The 15,798-nt window shown below is 32.6% G+C and overlaps 1 protein-coding gene and 1 pseudogene across 1 annotated transcript; both read left to right on the top strand.

Moving 5' to 3' along the window:
* The first annotated feature begins 720 nt into the window (after positions 1–720).
* Positions 721–3,129, top strand: LOC131601765 (polyubiquitin-like; annotated as a pseudogene).
* Positions 3,130–11,480: 8,351 nt separating this feature from the next.
* Positions 11,481–12,526, top strand: LOC131606758 (aquaporin SIP1-2-like). The gene has a single exon (XM_058878899.1). It carries the CDS (start codon positions 11,628–11,630, stop codon positions 12,345–12,347), a length of 720 nt encoding a protein of 239 aa, XP_058734882.1. The 5' UTR covers positions 11,481–11,627; the 3' UTR covers positions 12,348–12,526.
* Positions 12,527–15,798: the final 3,272 nt, after the last annotated feature.

Raw genomic sequence — 15,798 nt, forward strand, 5'->3', positions numbered from 1 at the left:
CCCTAAATAACATGCATTTGAATAATAGATCTAAAAATTTCAAAACTTACAAAGTGTTAGGATTGAGGGCTTTTGAATGTTGTTTAGCAGTGTGATTGGAGCCTTGATGCAGCTTTGGAATTCTGTTTGCACAAATTTTCGCCTCTCTCACTTTTTGTTTTGATTTAGGGTAAATGATTGGGGGAGGGGGAGTGTTTTGATAAATCTGTAGAAATCGCAGTATTTCGGAAGTTCACTTCCGAAATAATTGTTTCGGAAATGAACTTCCGAAGTAAGTCAATTTTTTTAAAAAAACACGCTTTCGTAAATGAACTTCCGAAGCAGGGGTAGTTTTGGTTTTTCGCAGGAGGTGACCACCCATAGGGAGGTGGGTAAAGAAATTTTCTAAAATTTTGATCTGCTTCGCAAAAATAATAAGAGCAGGCCCATAAGAAACTTAAGTTGCAAAAATTCTTGATAACATTTGTGTTTACAAAAATTCTAAAAAACAAAATGGAATGAATATAATAGAAAATGCAGATATAAAATCTTGATTCATCACATAAAAATTGCACATAAAACAAGTATGTCCTGACAGGTCGAACACGGTTTATCAGCCGCGTTTAGAGACAAGCTAAGCATTGCTTTTTCTAGAGAGATGCTTTTGTTTATTTCTTTTCTTTATCCACGTGTCACATTTTGATAGGCATAGCTTGCCGTTACCGTAAAGAAACCTCCTCTCCTATTTTTTTTTTTTATATATAAATATATAAAACCAAATCCCGTAATCCCCAATTCTTACCTACAAACAAACAAAATCAGATCCATTTCCTTTCGTTGCAAAGAAAAGAGGTTTTCAGTTCTACCCAGCACACAACAACACCGTTTCAAGGTATCATCATCTTCTCCCAATTATGACCTATATTTTCCTCACCTATCTTTCAATCGATTATTAGGGTTTTGTGTTATTATTTTCAAAATCCATATTTCGATCCATCGATTTTGTTTTTCATCTGAATTTCATCGCGTGATTGAAGTTATTCTGAATTGAATTGTTTACATGATCTAAATCTCTCAATAATCACTCAAGCGGATGTATCTGTGGAATTTTCTTGATTCGTTCGATTTTTTGTTGATCAAGATCGATCTTTTGATCTGGGATAACGCTGTTTATTGAATTTTCAGATCTGATTATGTATTCTGTGTTTCTAGAAATCTTTTTATTGTATTAGTTTAGGGTTATTGATTCAATTGATTTATTGAAGTGTAATTTTGTAATTAGGGTTGTTGCCCCGATTATTGATTATTTAGGAGTTTTCATTGATTATGTTTTAAAATGTTGTATAAATAGAAATGATTATAATTTTTATGAATATCGACTAATGTTATAATTGTAGTGATTTCACTTTGTTGTAGTCATGATAAAGAGTTGTTGATTGATTCATTTGTTTTTGTTTGTATAGATGCAAATCTTTGTTGATCAAGGTTGATTTTCTGATCTGTATTATGTATTATATGATATATGATTCTTGAAGTCCTTTAATTGGATTAATGGATATTAATTGGATTCATATAATGATTTGAAATGATTTATTTAAGTGTAATTTTGTAGTCAGGGTTGTTACTTGTTTTGAGATTTATTGATTATTTATAGTAATTTTTGTTGATTATGTTTTGGAAATGTTGTGTAAATAGAATTGATTATATTGACTGATGTTACAGACTTGTAGTGATTTTACTTTGTTGTAGCCATGATGAAGAATTGGTGATTGATTCATTTGTTTTTGTTTTGTTTTGTGTAATATGTAGATGCAAATCTTTGTTAAGACGCTCACTGGAAAGACCATCACTCTCGAAGTTGAGAGTTCAGATACCATAGACAATGTTAAGGCCAAGATTCAAGACAAGGAAGGGATTCCACCAGACCAGCAGCGTTTGATTTTTGCTGGAAAGCAGCTGGAGGACGGCCGAACCCTTGCTGATTACAACATTCAAAAGGAGTCCACACTCCATTTGGTGCTCCGTCTCCGTGGTGGTATGCAGATCTTTGTTAAGACTCTTACCGGAAAGACCATCACCCTTGAGGTTGAGAGCTCCGATACCATTGACAATGTCAAAGCCAAGATTCAAGACAAAGAAGGTATCCCACCAGATCAGCAGAGGCTTATCTTTGCTGGAAAACAGCTTGAAGATGGCCGAACTTTAGCAGATTACAACATACAGAAAGAGTCCACCCTCCACTTGGTGCTCCGTCTCCGTGGTGGTATGCAGATCTTTGTCAAGACCCTCACCGGAAAGACCATAACCCTTGAGGTGGAGAGTTCTGACACCATAGACAATGTGAAGGCCAAGATACAAGACAAAGAGGGTATCCCACCAGATCAGCAGAGGCTTATCTTTGCTGGAAAACAACTTGAAGATGGTCGAACTTTGGCTGATTACAATATCCAGAAGGAATCCACCCTTCATCTTGTTCTACGTTTGAGGGGTGGTATGCAGATCTTTGTGAAGACCCTTACCGGAAAGACAATTACTTTGGAGGTAGAGAGCTCGGACACAATTGACAATGTGAAAGCTAAGATACAGGACAAGGAGGGCATTCCCCCAGACCAGCAAAGGCTGATTTTTGCTGGAAAGCAACTCGAAGATGGCCGAACTCTGGCTGATTACAATATCCAGAAGGAATCAACCCTTCATCTTGTCCTACGTTTGAGAGGAGGTATGCAGATCTTTGTCAAGACTTTGACAGGAAAGACTATTACATTGGAGGTAGAAAGTTCTGACACAATCGATAATGTGAAGGCGAAAATACAGGACAAGGAGGGAATCCCCCCAGATCAGCAGAGGTTGATCTTTGCTGGGAAACAATTGGAGGATGGAAGGACCCTTGCTGACTATAACATTCAGAAAGAGTCTACTCTCCACCTTGTGTTGCGTCTTCGCGGTGGATTCTAAGCATTTGGAAGTCCTTACAGGTCTTTGGTTTTTCATGTTTCTGAACTTGTTATTGAATAATGGGTCTTGAGTATATAATGGCCCTTGAAACTTTAGTTTGCTCAGGTATTTGTATGCTTCTGTTCACATGGTTTTAGCTCATACACATTGGCTATTTGCTATGGTTTGAATGATCAAGTACTATTTCGTTTTTTATTTGATGTTCAAAATATTACTGTACCTTATGCGCTTGAAATTGGAGTAAGCGTGAAATTGGGTGGTATAGATGCTAGATACTTGTATCAGTCTCTCTTATATCAAAACAATAAACTCTAGGAATATAAGAAAAACCATTTTTGATATGTTGTGAAGAAACAGGTATTGAGCACCATCTTACTACCCACGTGTGAGTTTACTGATAAAATAGGGTCATGGAATTGATAAGGTGTAAGAGTTACCAAAAAAGCTGGGCAAAGGGATTGCCATTACTACAACATTGCTTGCGGGGTAGACTTTCATCCAGAATTTTGAAATGAAAAGTTTCTTCTGGCTTGATTACAACTAGATTTGGCATGACCAGATTACTTGCTTTTTATTTCCTTATCTTCGGAAGACAAAAAGGAGGCGAACCTCATAAAAGGCTAGAACCAATATATTCAGTTGATATTCAGTAAACTGCTTTAAAAAACGGTACAGTTTGAATAATTGTTATCAGAGCTGAAAATACACTGAGAGACTTCAATCAAAATGATAAAAATCAGAATTAACATGTTTGATTTGAATCATTTGACTCGAATTAGATAAATCCTTGATTCAAATCAAGCTTAAAGTGCCAATTTTCAAATTTCACTTTTAACTATGCATCAGCTTAAAGTGCCAATTTTCAATTTCACTTTGAATTATGCATTTAAGCTCTTAAGTTAAGCTCTCTTTGCATTTAACACTAAAGTGCGTAAACATTAATGTATTTCATAAACTTGTCTTCCTTTAACAAATACTACTATAGAAAAGGGAGGAGCGTAACAAACATTAAGTTAAGCTCTCGAGCACCTTTTTTTTTTTTGCAATTCGCTTCTCCTCCCAAGATATCTTACGCTCTTCCCTTGTTTACACATAAACAATAATTTGACCGACACAACTGCAAATAATAAACTTTGACTGTAGGGACTGCAAATAATAAACTTTGACTGTAGGGGTCAATTCACGCATAAGACGCCTTCCACGACACTAATCCCAAAACTTTATCATACTCCCTCCGTCCCATAATGAGTGACCCAACACATCATTTCACACCGATTAAGAAAATGGTATAAAAGTAAGAGAGAAAATGTCATTTTTACTATAACACCCTTATCATTTATTGAGAATGGTGAAACTTTTAATAATTAGAGAGTAAAATTGGAAAAAGTGCATTGAAAATTGAAATGGATCATTTATTTTAGGACATCATTTTATTCCATATGAGTCACTCATTATGGGACGGAGGGAGTACTTATCTTAATAGAAATAGACATCTTTATCATTTTGATAATAACACATCTGACTCACAACATGATCATTAAAGTGCTTTGGGGCTCAGACTAAGTATGAGTGATAAATTTTTTCTCAAGGATAGTATAAATCAAAGATGTGTAGACGAGAGGAAGATTTGCATTGGCTTTATAAATCATGATTCGGACAATGATGAATTTTACCCATATACTCTCTCCGTCCCACAATGAGTGATCCAGCCCACCATTTCACACATATTAAGAAAAGTGTAAAAAAATAAGAGAGAATATCATTTTTACCATAGCACCCCTAATCATATATTGGAAATTGTGAAAGTTTAATTAATTAGATGGTAGAATAGGAAAATATTTATTGAAAATTGAAATGGGTCATTCATTTTGGGACACTAAATTATTCCAATTGGGTCACTCATTATGAGACGGAGGGAGTAACATTTGATCTGGTGAGTAAAATACACATTAAAAATAAATTAGTGTTGTCTATTTTACCCATACGCTTGAATTCATGTGCACGGTTATGAGGATATAATTATCCGCCTTTGTTTCAAATCCTAAAACTTTCTGAGTTTTAGTCTTAGTCTTTATTCAATCATTTTTTCCAGTATGATTTATAAGTTTAATTCACTTATAATTTTCTCAAATTTATATATCTCTCTTGTTTTAATAGATTGGAACTAAAGAGTTTTTTCTCCATTCATCCGACATTTTATTTAATCATACAAAATTTCCTATTTGACTTCCAAACATACAAAATATTACATTATGTACAATATTACGTTATATTACACTAATGTAACGCCTTATTAATGACTTTGATTTTATTCGCATGTTTATTTTCCTTTTCTTTTAAATTTGAATAATATTAACTGATGATTTTAGAGTACCAACTTAATTAAGATATCAAATTTGGCATCTCTTACACTCTTAAAATAATTTATTATGAGAGACAGAATTCTTTTAAGAGCATGGTGTCTGATCCATGTCTCAAAATCATTTGAGAGGGACTTTCTCCCCCTTCCCATGCTCCCCAATGAGATCTCTTCACAAAAATCTCAACATACGAAAAGCAAATAGTAACTCCATCTAATCAACTACCTAACTAAGAATGAAACATACCACCAAAAACCCTAAATTATCCCTAATGACAAAAATAATTACCTTTCAAAAAGTCCTTTATTGTAATTTGCTAAATCAAAATGTATTCCCACCAATCACATTTCTCCATTCCTCCGAGTGGCACACATATTTCCCAAGTTTTCCTTTCTCCATCCATCTCATTTGAAAAGACCTATTTTCCCTCACTTTTCTCTTTCTTTCTCCTCCTCTTTCTCGAAACCCTACCTTCCTCCTTTCTCACCCACCCACTTTTCCCTCACCCTTTCCCCTCTTTCTCGTCTCTTTCTCTCCCTCTTTCTCCCGCAGTATCCTCTCTATCTACACTACATTCTCTCTTCATCTCTTTTCTTCTTTTCTTCTCGTAACCCTATAGTCCGCCGCAGAGCTCAAGTCGTGGCTTCAAGTTAAAAGAGGGAAGTTTATCAAATTGTCATTAATGTAAGTTTTGTTCTGGTTTAATTTTTAATTGAAAGCTTAGATTTTTATCTCAAATCCATGAAGAACTTTGTCATCTTCTTCACATGAACTGTCGAATCTGTTTCTGTTTCAATATTGGTTATTTTTACTAGATCCATGTTTTTGTTTGTTATTTTTACTAGATCCATGTGTTAGTGAGTTTGATTTATTCTTTCCCCTCTCTCACTTTTTATTGCAATTTGGGTTGAATTTTTTTAGGGTTTCCAAAAGCTTATGGAAATGAAGTAAGTGCACAGTTGAAGAGATAGAACAAATGAGTTTTTAATGTTGGGAGGGTATCTGTAATTTTTCATGAATCCAAAAATAGCAAAAACTTACTCAACTTTAAAGAGGGGACTGGAGGAATTGATACAGAAAACGTAAGTCAAAGTTTAGATACCCTTATCTGCCTGTGTTGTGTGCTTCTGTTTCTAAAATTTTGGATTCTGAATTTTGATAAATCATTTTTTACCCGGCTAATATACGGTTTCAGCCACATACTACTCTTGTCTTAGTTTAATACCTGATTCTTAAGTGTATGCATTTGTAAATCATGGTTTGATAGTATGAATTTTTCAATGCAGAGCTGAATGTGATTCTTCAGTGCAGTTATTACATGTCTATAGTAAATCTTATGGAAAGCTGAATGCGACAGAAACAGGTATTCATACTAAATACTCTTTAGTTTAGTTACTTTTTCAAATACAAGTTTAGTTCCTCTTATACTTATGTTTTATATGCTGCCTAGCTCTAATGCATTTGATTGAATCCTTACGGTACTCTTCCTTCTTGAAGACTTCAATTGATGTATTACAACTTACAAGTATATGTGGGACAATTTAGTTACTGATAACTTTCTTTTACTTATTTTAGCTTAAACCCTTAAAGTATTCTATGTGAAGATCTTAAAGTCCTAGGTGCTGACTCAGAATTTTCTACTTGGGTAAGTAGAAGAGAATGAGTTGCTACCACTTGTCTATTGTCATTGAATTCTTTTTTGTTTCCGAAATTAACATAATTATATGGTTGATTGATGTTATTTGCAAGCTGACCCTTGATGATGTGGTGAGATATTACAGAAATACATATACGACGTTGTCCCCGGTTAACGATAAGCTTTTATTGAGGTATGCTCAGAGTTTTCACTTCAAAATAGTTTTTTTTTTATCATAAGTCTTCTTTAGATACACTATTTTTTCATGAATTTAAAATTTGAATTTGAAAAGAGACATGGTTTTGTTTGCTTTATGTCAGATATGAGTATCCTTTCTTTGCGAAGATAAATTTGGATCGGTTTTTTTAGGTATGCTATTTGACATTTAATCTACCATGAAGCCACATACATTTTTCTCTAGACCACCTGAAGAACTTGACGTATCCTTACTTTGATGCAGGAAATTGAAGAGTTTGATGATGAAAATGCTTTATCAATAGTGAGAACAAATTCTCAAGTAGGCACTTTGGCATCAGATTTCCCATCCACATCATATATAGTATAGATTATAGAGATCTAGAAACAACACATCAGGCATTCTCTATGATTTTTGATATTGGTTTTGTAGGTTATGATAATTGGATGAAACAATGTCCAATGGATATGTGCAGACAGACACTCATGTGTCTGTATTGGTTTTGTAGTTTCATTATTTTGAATTAAATATGGGATTGTATTGATTGCAGGGTGTTATAGTGTTGTCGGAGATCAACCGACAATGGGAATTGTTGCAAAAGATAATAAGGTTATAGTCTTGTGGGAGCTCAACCAATAATGGAGATTTTTGGTGATCCTATGGTGATTCCAGGACTAGAAAAGATAATAATTTTAATAGTTATATTGGATTAAGAGTTCTTCGATGCGCAAATGCTGCTACTGTTCGTCTTTACTGTGAAAGACTCTACTATATTCTTTGCATAATATGCTTGGCGGACTAACACTGGTTTTATATGCAGGGAACGTCACACTCATTGCATTGCCACTTGAACTGAAAACTACTTACAACACTTTGTACATATCTCTAATTTAGATTTCACCCTTGATTTTTTGTTTAACGGTCCGTATATTATCTGTTTCCTTCTGATTGTATTCTATTTGTTGCGCACTTTCAGATAGAGTTTTTTTATATATGAGACTTTTAATATTTTTTTTTTAACTCTGCATGATGTTCTGAATTTAGTACTTAGTACTTTTCAAATTAGAGACATGTATATACAAAAAGGTAGAGCAATGGATGGGCAATTGAGAAAAGTAAGATTACTTTTCTAATCATTGGAAAGGTTTCTAAAAGCTAGATGTTTATTTTGAATTTTCTTTAATTATTGGAACTGGTTTTCACCTTGAACTGATTATTTGATACTATTTTGTGCAGCTTGGTATTATGTTGGGAAAGGTTAAGACTGTTGATCAAAGCACTGATGGTTCAGCAGAGTAGGAGAAATAATAGGAGATGGTAAAACTTTACTGCTTGTAGAGTATGTTGTAATAAAGTAATTTGCGGATTTCAGCTTTCAGTTCAAGACTATTGCAATTTCAATCTTGTAAACAATGTATTCCTATATAAACGTACATTCTCATGGTTCATGATTTTAGTGCAAAAAACTTTTGGAGTTAATAAATGTCCTGCAATAAATCTCGACTATTAGTAACAACCGGTATGTTGATAGAATCCCAATCTTTTCGTTGAATTAGAAAATAATTCATCAATCAAGTAATGCTTTTGTTGCTTGGTAGACATTACATGTTACACTGTCAATCATTATTAAGTTACTTAGTTCCAAATTGAAAATATTTATCTTAGTTCCATTCATTCCTAACTTTACAGTAAATTGACAATAGTGTAAGACACTGAATTAATTGTATATAAGTACATGTACTAATTGTTTAGTGTTTTTTTGTGTTACTTATGTCAGTACATGAAGTTAAAATGCAGAAATTGTTTAGTGTTTCATGACAGTATTTTGAACACAATGTTTTTTGAAACTAATTTTGCAGGGGTACAGTCTTGATAAACTAACTTTACAAATCTAATGAACTAATTTTGCGTCTTCATCCTCCATTTTTGCAGAATTGTCTGGATCCATTTTTGTATTTTCTTGTCGATCTTGGGTAGTTAAGAACATGGGAATAGCCATTTTCAGTTTGACCAGGGTGATACATGATAATCAATTGAGACGCAGACCATTCACAACCTTCTTCAAATATGATGAAACTTCCTTCAATTGAACATAGTTGCATCCATCTGCTAAATATTAAAGATAATGAGTAATCGGATAATGAGTGTAATCAATATGTAAACTAAATTGTGTAAAATAAAAACAAAGCAGCAAATTTAAAATCAGAGATTTTGTCTTGAGTGAGAAAGTTCCGCAAAAACCCTAAGAACAAGAAGCCTAACAGACTAGAAAAAAAGAGAATCGCAACTTGTATGATGGCGGCTATGGCGCGAAGTTGATTATAAATGAAATCAAAGAGATTTACCTTGAGAAAGCTGCACCCAAACCCTAAGAATAAGTAACTGAATGAATTAAAGAAGATAATTGCAACTTGAACAATCACGACAATGGCGAAAAATGGTGGAGTGCGGAAATGGTGGAGGAACCGAACATCGAAGAAGATAATAAATAGAGAAACCTAAAAGTACTGAAATAGATATGTAACTTATGTGTTTTGTTGAAAATAAAAAAGAAAAGCCACTTGACATTGTTTAAAGCTTTTGATCGATCGAACGGTCCATAATAGCTGAAAGGCCTGATCCATCATTTGGCTGCTGGTTATCACTGATTATCTGTCAAATTTATTAATAATATAATTATGATTCATAATTTTTTTTCCATTTTTCGACGTTAATTAAAAAGGTTTATTTTAAGAATAATTATGATTCATAATTTTTTTCCATTTTTCCACTGTACATATGAAAATAGATATTTAAATGATAATCATATTAAAAAATATTGTAACTCATTTAAATACACTGTAAATTAATAAATATTTTTATAAAATACTAAATGCTAGCTGCTTTAAATATTATTATTAAAAATATCAGTTTAAATACTCTGAGATTGAATTTCAATATATTTGTTAGTTTTTCGAGATTGGCATCTTATTAATGCAATATAAACTCTTATTAATTTACAATAACTATCAGTAATTACCTTTTTTTTTTCTTCTTTATTGTTATTGGGTAATGCAATATATTTGGCCTTCTTCCAAAAAAAAAAATTTGGTCTTAGCAGTGCATTAACTTCTAGAATGTTTTTACTTTTGAAGTAAAGTTGTATGCCTATACTTGTTAAAAAAAAAAGTTGTATGCTTATAAAAAAGGTTTTAATTTATATTTGATGAATTATTTTTTTAAAATTGGTGATCAAGTATTTCTAAATACACGCAACAACAATTGTTTACATTATTATTATTATTATTATTATTATTATTATTATTATTATTATTTTTATTATTATTATAATAGTTTAATATATGTAATAAATTATTATCAATTTTCATTTATATTAAATTATTTAAATTACCAATAAACTTTCTCTAAGAGGTTGCACTTGTATTTAAAATAAATGAATATTGGATTGACGAAGAAGTATAATATTTTATTGTTTTGAGATGAAAAAATTATCAGAAGTATAAGATGAAAAAGATTAAGAGAAATATGAGATGAACTTTCTCATTTCACGGTTCACGATCACTACAATATATATTTTATTGAAGTCACCATGCTTAATTTTTTATTATCAATCATATTCAAGAAAATATTTATAAATATTTATGGTTATTAATCATATTGAATTTATCATATTGGTGATATGCTACAAATTTATTTTTAAATATTTGTAGTTATTAATGATTTTATAATAATAATTATATATCAATAACATCCAAGCCGATCTAAGATACTGAATTTTATCATTGAAACTCACTATTTTTACGGGTCACTATCACCATAATACTTTTTAGGTTAATTTTATAACGGAAACTAACTATTTTTACAAGTCACTATCACCATAATACATTTTTTATGTGAATTTTATCAATGAAACTCATTTTTTTTACGGGTCACTATCACCATAATACCTTTCTTATGTGAATTTTATCACTGAAACTCACTACTTTCAGGGGTCGCTATCACCATAATACCCTTTTGCCTATTGTATTTTCATTTTTTTTAAAAATAGCTACTATATATAATTTCATTATATCTATATTATGTTTTATTAATCTTAATTTAATATTTCTCATTCGAGTTTTCAAACTTATTTTTATGCGTTGATAATTTATTATTCATCTTAAGATATGAATTACCCGTGCGGACGCACGGGTCTTCTACTAGTAAACTATAAAGGATCTCAGTCATGCCATTCTTTTTTTTTTTCAAAAATATTAAAGAAGTACTTATACAAGACAAAAGGCTACCCTACAAAGTACACAAGCCAACTAATCAGAATGTCCTTCCTTATAATTTGTGTTGGCTCATCATCACTCACGAATCAAGATAGAGAATAACACGTGTTCAACTTACATCCATAGAATTCTCTTCCCTCACTAATTATCCACCAACAAATCCAAACTGAGCAAGTGAGTGTTAGAGTTCCTACTCCAAGTTTCAACTTCAAAAAGAAGGAAAAAAAATGGGTGTGATTAAATCAGCTATATCAGATGCAATTCTAACATCAATATTCGTTTTCTTCATCTCAACACTAAGAATTCTCACTTCAAAAACAGCTTTTCTTCTCAATCTGGAACCAGTTTCACTACCAGGCCTATTCATCACAACCATCCTAAACACAATAATCATCCTCACAATAACCCTAATAGGAAGAATCTTAGGAGGTGCTAGCTTCAACCCTTCCTCAACAATTTCCTTCTACACATTAGGACTAAGACCCGATTCATCTCTCCTATCAATGTCCATTAGATTTCCAGCTCAAGCAATCGGCGGAGCTATCGGTATCAAAGCAATCCTTCATGTCATACCAAGTGAGTATCTACACATGGTGAAAGGTCCTTCTTTGAAAGTTGATATTCATACAGGAGCTATAGCTGAAGGAGTTTTGAGTTTTACTCATAACTTCGTTATTATACTAGTTATGCTTAGGGGTCCTAAGAATCCTTGGTTGAAGGTTTATTTGCTTTCTGTTACAACTTTGGTTTTGGTTGTTTTGGGTTCTGGTTATACAGGACCTTCTTTGAACCCTGCTAATGCTTTTGGTTGGGCTTATGTGAATGATAAGCATAATACTTTGGAGCAGTTTTATGTGTTTTGGATATGTCCTTTGATTGGAGCTTCTCTTGCTGCTTTGGTTTATCGATTTGCGTTTATGTCACCAGTTAAGGAGAAGAAGGCTTGAGTTGATGGATAAGTTCAAAATTGTATTCTGCAACCGCAATTGTAACCAAAACATGACGATTTTAGAGGCTTCTAGGGCGACATTTTAATCGAAATTGTCAATTGTTTGTTTGTAATTTAGGTTTCTAGTGTAAAACTGTAACTCTAATTTAGAACCATTAAGGAGTTTAAACTTGTTAAGATTGAGACTCGAGTAAATTCATTTCCATTATTTTGTGTGTGTATGTAAGAGAATGTAGTTAATTTTTAAATATGTGAGACATTTTTAGTGTAAATCTTGAATAATTTTGGTGGCTTCAAATGTCTTACATTAGTGACAATCCAGTGGGGTTGTATAAGTGTGTGTTACTATGAAGAGATAGTTCTTGTTGCATTTGAGAGTAGGGAGAAGCTAGTGACAATCAAATCACAGAAGTGGATAATGGGAGAGTAAAAGAAAAAACACTATTTTAGAGAGAAAAACACTTGCAAGTAGTTTTTGAGTTAAAAACTCTAAAAACACTCACGTGTGTTTTCTCAAGGCCTACCCCTAGAGCCGGTCTTGAGAATCATCATCAGAAGAACATGAAAAAATAATTGAAATATAGTCACCGAAAACATCATATGGAAAGACTAAAACAACATATGAAGGATCTTCTAAAGAACTATTAGAGGAATCACATGGGGAGTTTATTCCATCATATGAGAAGTTTATAATGACATATAAAAAATCAGTTAGAGATACATCTCAGTCATCATTCGAAGATTCATCTAAAACTTATCTGAAGATTCTCATGAAGTACATTCTAAAGAACCAATAAAAGAGTCCGACGATGAGGTAAATTTTTATTTTAGGTGAATTTTTATTTACTCACCTCAAAAAGGTGGGTAAGGTTACCTTTAGTGTAAAATGCATTGAAAACATCAAACAATTATTCTATATGATAAATAATTAAATACATAAAAATTAAATGGTGTCATCTGATTGGTGGAATGTACACTACCCATTTTTTTGTGATGGGTAGAGAAGTTGTCCCCTTTATTTTAAAGCTATTTATGATGGAGACGATGAGGTAATTACTCTATCCTACAAACAATTAGTTGATTTAAGTGTTGGCCAAAATAAGAGAAATGACCAACTTGAAAGAATAAATACCGTAGAATTTCAAAATCATGTTAAAGATGTCGAAAGTGAAAATGATAGGATAAGTGATGAAATGAATTATTTAGAAAAAAAACCTTAAAATCAAATAGATGTGAAAATATGATGCATTAAGAAATGAAATTGATAGTTTGTATGAAACCCTAAATAAGTTTACCAAAGAGCTTCATATAATATAGTTGGATCATGTTATCAACCTAATAGTAATTCCAAATCATTTATAAGTATATGTCATGCTAAGAAGAAAATAAATCGTCCTGTTTATAAATGCAATTATACTCTAATAAGCTTGGTCATCTTGAATATTATTGTTTTGGCAAAATGCATGATTTAAGATGAACAAATGGATTAATCTCCATTGAATTAAGACATCTTAAATCCACTAACATTAAAGGACCCAAAAAGATTGAGTAACAAAGATAAAAAGTTAATTTATTTTGCAAGGATGCTTTGCAGCTTTAGAGACTAAATTGCAAATAAAGAAAAGTTATGCAAAACATGAGTCCATTGAACCTCGTTGTTTTGGCAAAATGCATGATTTTAGATGATCAAATGGATTAATCTCTATTGAATCAAAACATCCTAAATCCACTAATATTAAAGGACCCAAAAAGATAGGGTAACAAAGATAAAAAGCAAATTTATTTTGCAAAGATGCTTTGCAGCTTTAGAGACTAAATTGCATATAAAGAAAAATTGTGCAAAACATGAGTCCAAAGATTTTTCAAAGAAAGATAACTTGATATTTAGCCTTAAATGCGCAAAACATGAGTCCAACTTTTTTGTCCCTCAACTTTAGCTTTAGTTTCCTTCGGATTTTGTAGACGTGACATTTAAAGAATAAATTAATTATTTTCAAAATTAATTTTTGGGCTTATGGTTCAAAATAAACTCTTTTCTTGAGGGGAACTGATCGGAAAAAAATAGCAAGTGTACTATTTTTGCCTCTGTAGTAATAATAGGGGAAATTCCCCGAATGTCGATCTCAAGGACTGCGTAGGAAATACAGATTCGTAAAATATGATTCAATTGAGCAAAAACTAATGTTTTGGTTTTGGGGGATTAAATCCTTGCAAAGAAAAAATAATTAGAAAATAAATTGATTTTTGTTATCAAATATATGAGATGCTAGGGTGAGTGGTTGATTTGGCATGCAACACTCAGAATTAAGATCTCTTCAACAAGTTCATAACATTCAGTTACCACATCCTTAGGGTGTTTCCTCCTAAGTCCTTAGTGAGAAAACCTTTGGTCTTCCAACCTAAATTCTAAGTCCTTAGGAACCTAAATTGAAACCAAGCTTTTATATAATCAAGAATATATGGTAATTATAGGGTATCCCTAGTCCTAGGTGATATCAACTATAATCAAACTATGCACAAACCCTAACAATTACAGTCCTGTATTGTTAGCCGTAGATTAATCCTTATTTGACCGATAAAGAGAATATTAAGAACATTGCATAATTTAACTGAAAATCATAAACCAATGTATTGACGAAATCACAAATTCATCGTTATTACAAAACCAAATCAGGACCACCCCCCTAGCATTGGGGGGTTTAGCCTCTCATAATATTCAAGAAAGACAAAGTAAAGAATTTAGACATTACAAAGATAATTTGGAACTTTGATCTTCAATGGTGTCCACCGTTGAATCTCTCCGTCTCCGAAACCCTTGATGAAGCTATCTTCTCTCCTCTGTGATTTTCTATCGTATGATGCAAAAAGTCCCCTTTTCCTTACATAAACTTCGTTTAAGTAGCTTCAGTATCAGTCTCAGTGTCAGCAAAAAGTCCAAAGTACCCTTAATACAAGACAGAGTAACATAGATCAAAAAGTGAAGTTTCTGTCCGCACCCAAAAGCACGGGCCGTGTTTTTTCACACGGGTGCCCGTGTTTATTTTCTGATTCACGTGGTTTGGAATTTTGCATCAGGCCCAAAAGCACGGGCAGTGTTTTTTCACACGGGTGCCCGTGCTTTTCCACTGTCTTGATGTCTTTCTGTGCTTTCCCTTGGCTTTTCCACACGGGCAGTGTTTTTTCACACGGGTGCCCGTGTTTTTCCTCCTAATTCCTCATAAACTTCCATCTCTCCGCCTTCCAAAGTCCCCTAATTGCGTCCATTATTTCCTCTGATCAAACACATCAACCTGAAACACTAACACTACCAAACAAAGGCATAAAGATGCTCTTTTGACATAAACTTTAAACAAAATGCTATGCAATACTATAAATTAATAAACATGATAAACTTAACATAAAAGCAATAAAATAACCGAATGTGTTACCGAAATGATGAATTTTTGCCG

Source organism: Vicia villosa, linkage group LG5 (assembly GCF_029867415.1).
Source record: "Vicia villosa cultivar HV-30 ecotype Madison, WI linkage group LG5, Vvil1.0, whole genome shotgun sequence".
In the NCBI taxonomy this organism is placed as follows: Eukaryota; Viridiplantae; Streptophyta; class Magnoliopsida; order Fabales; family Fabaceae; genus Vicia; species Vicia villosa.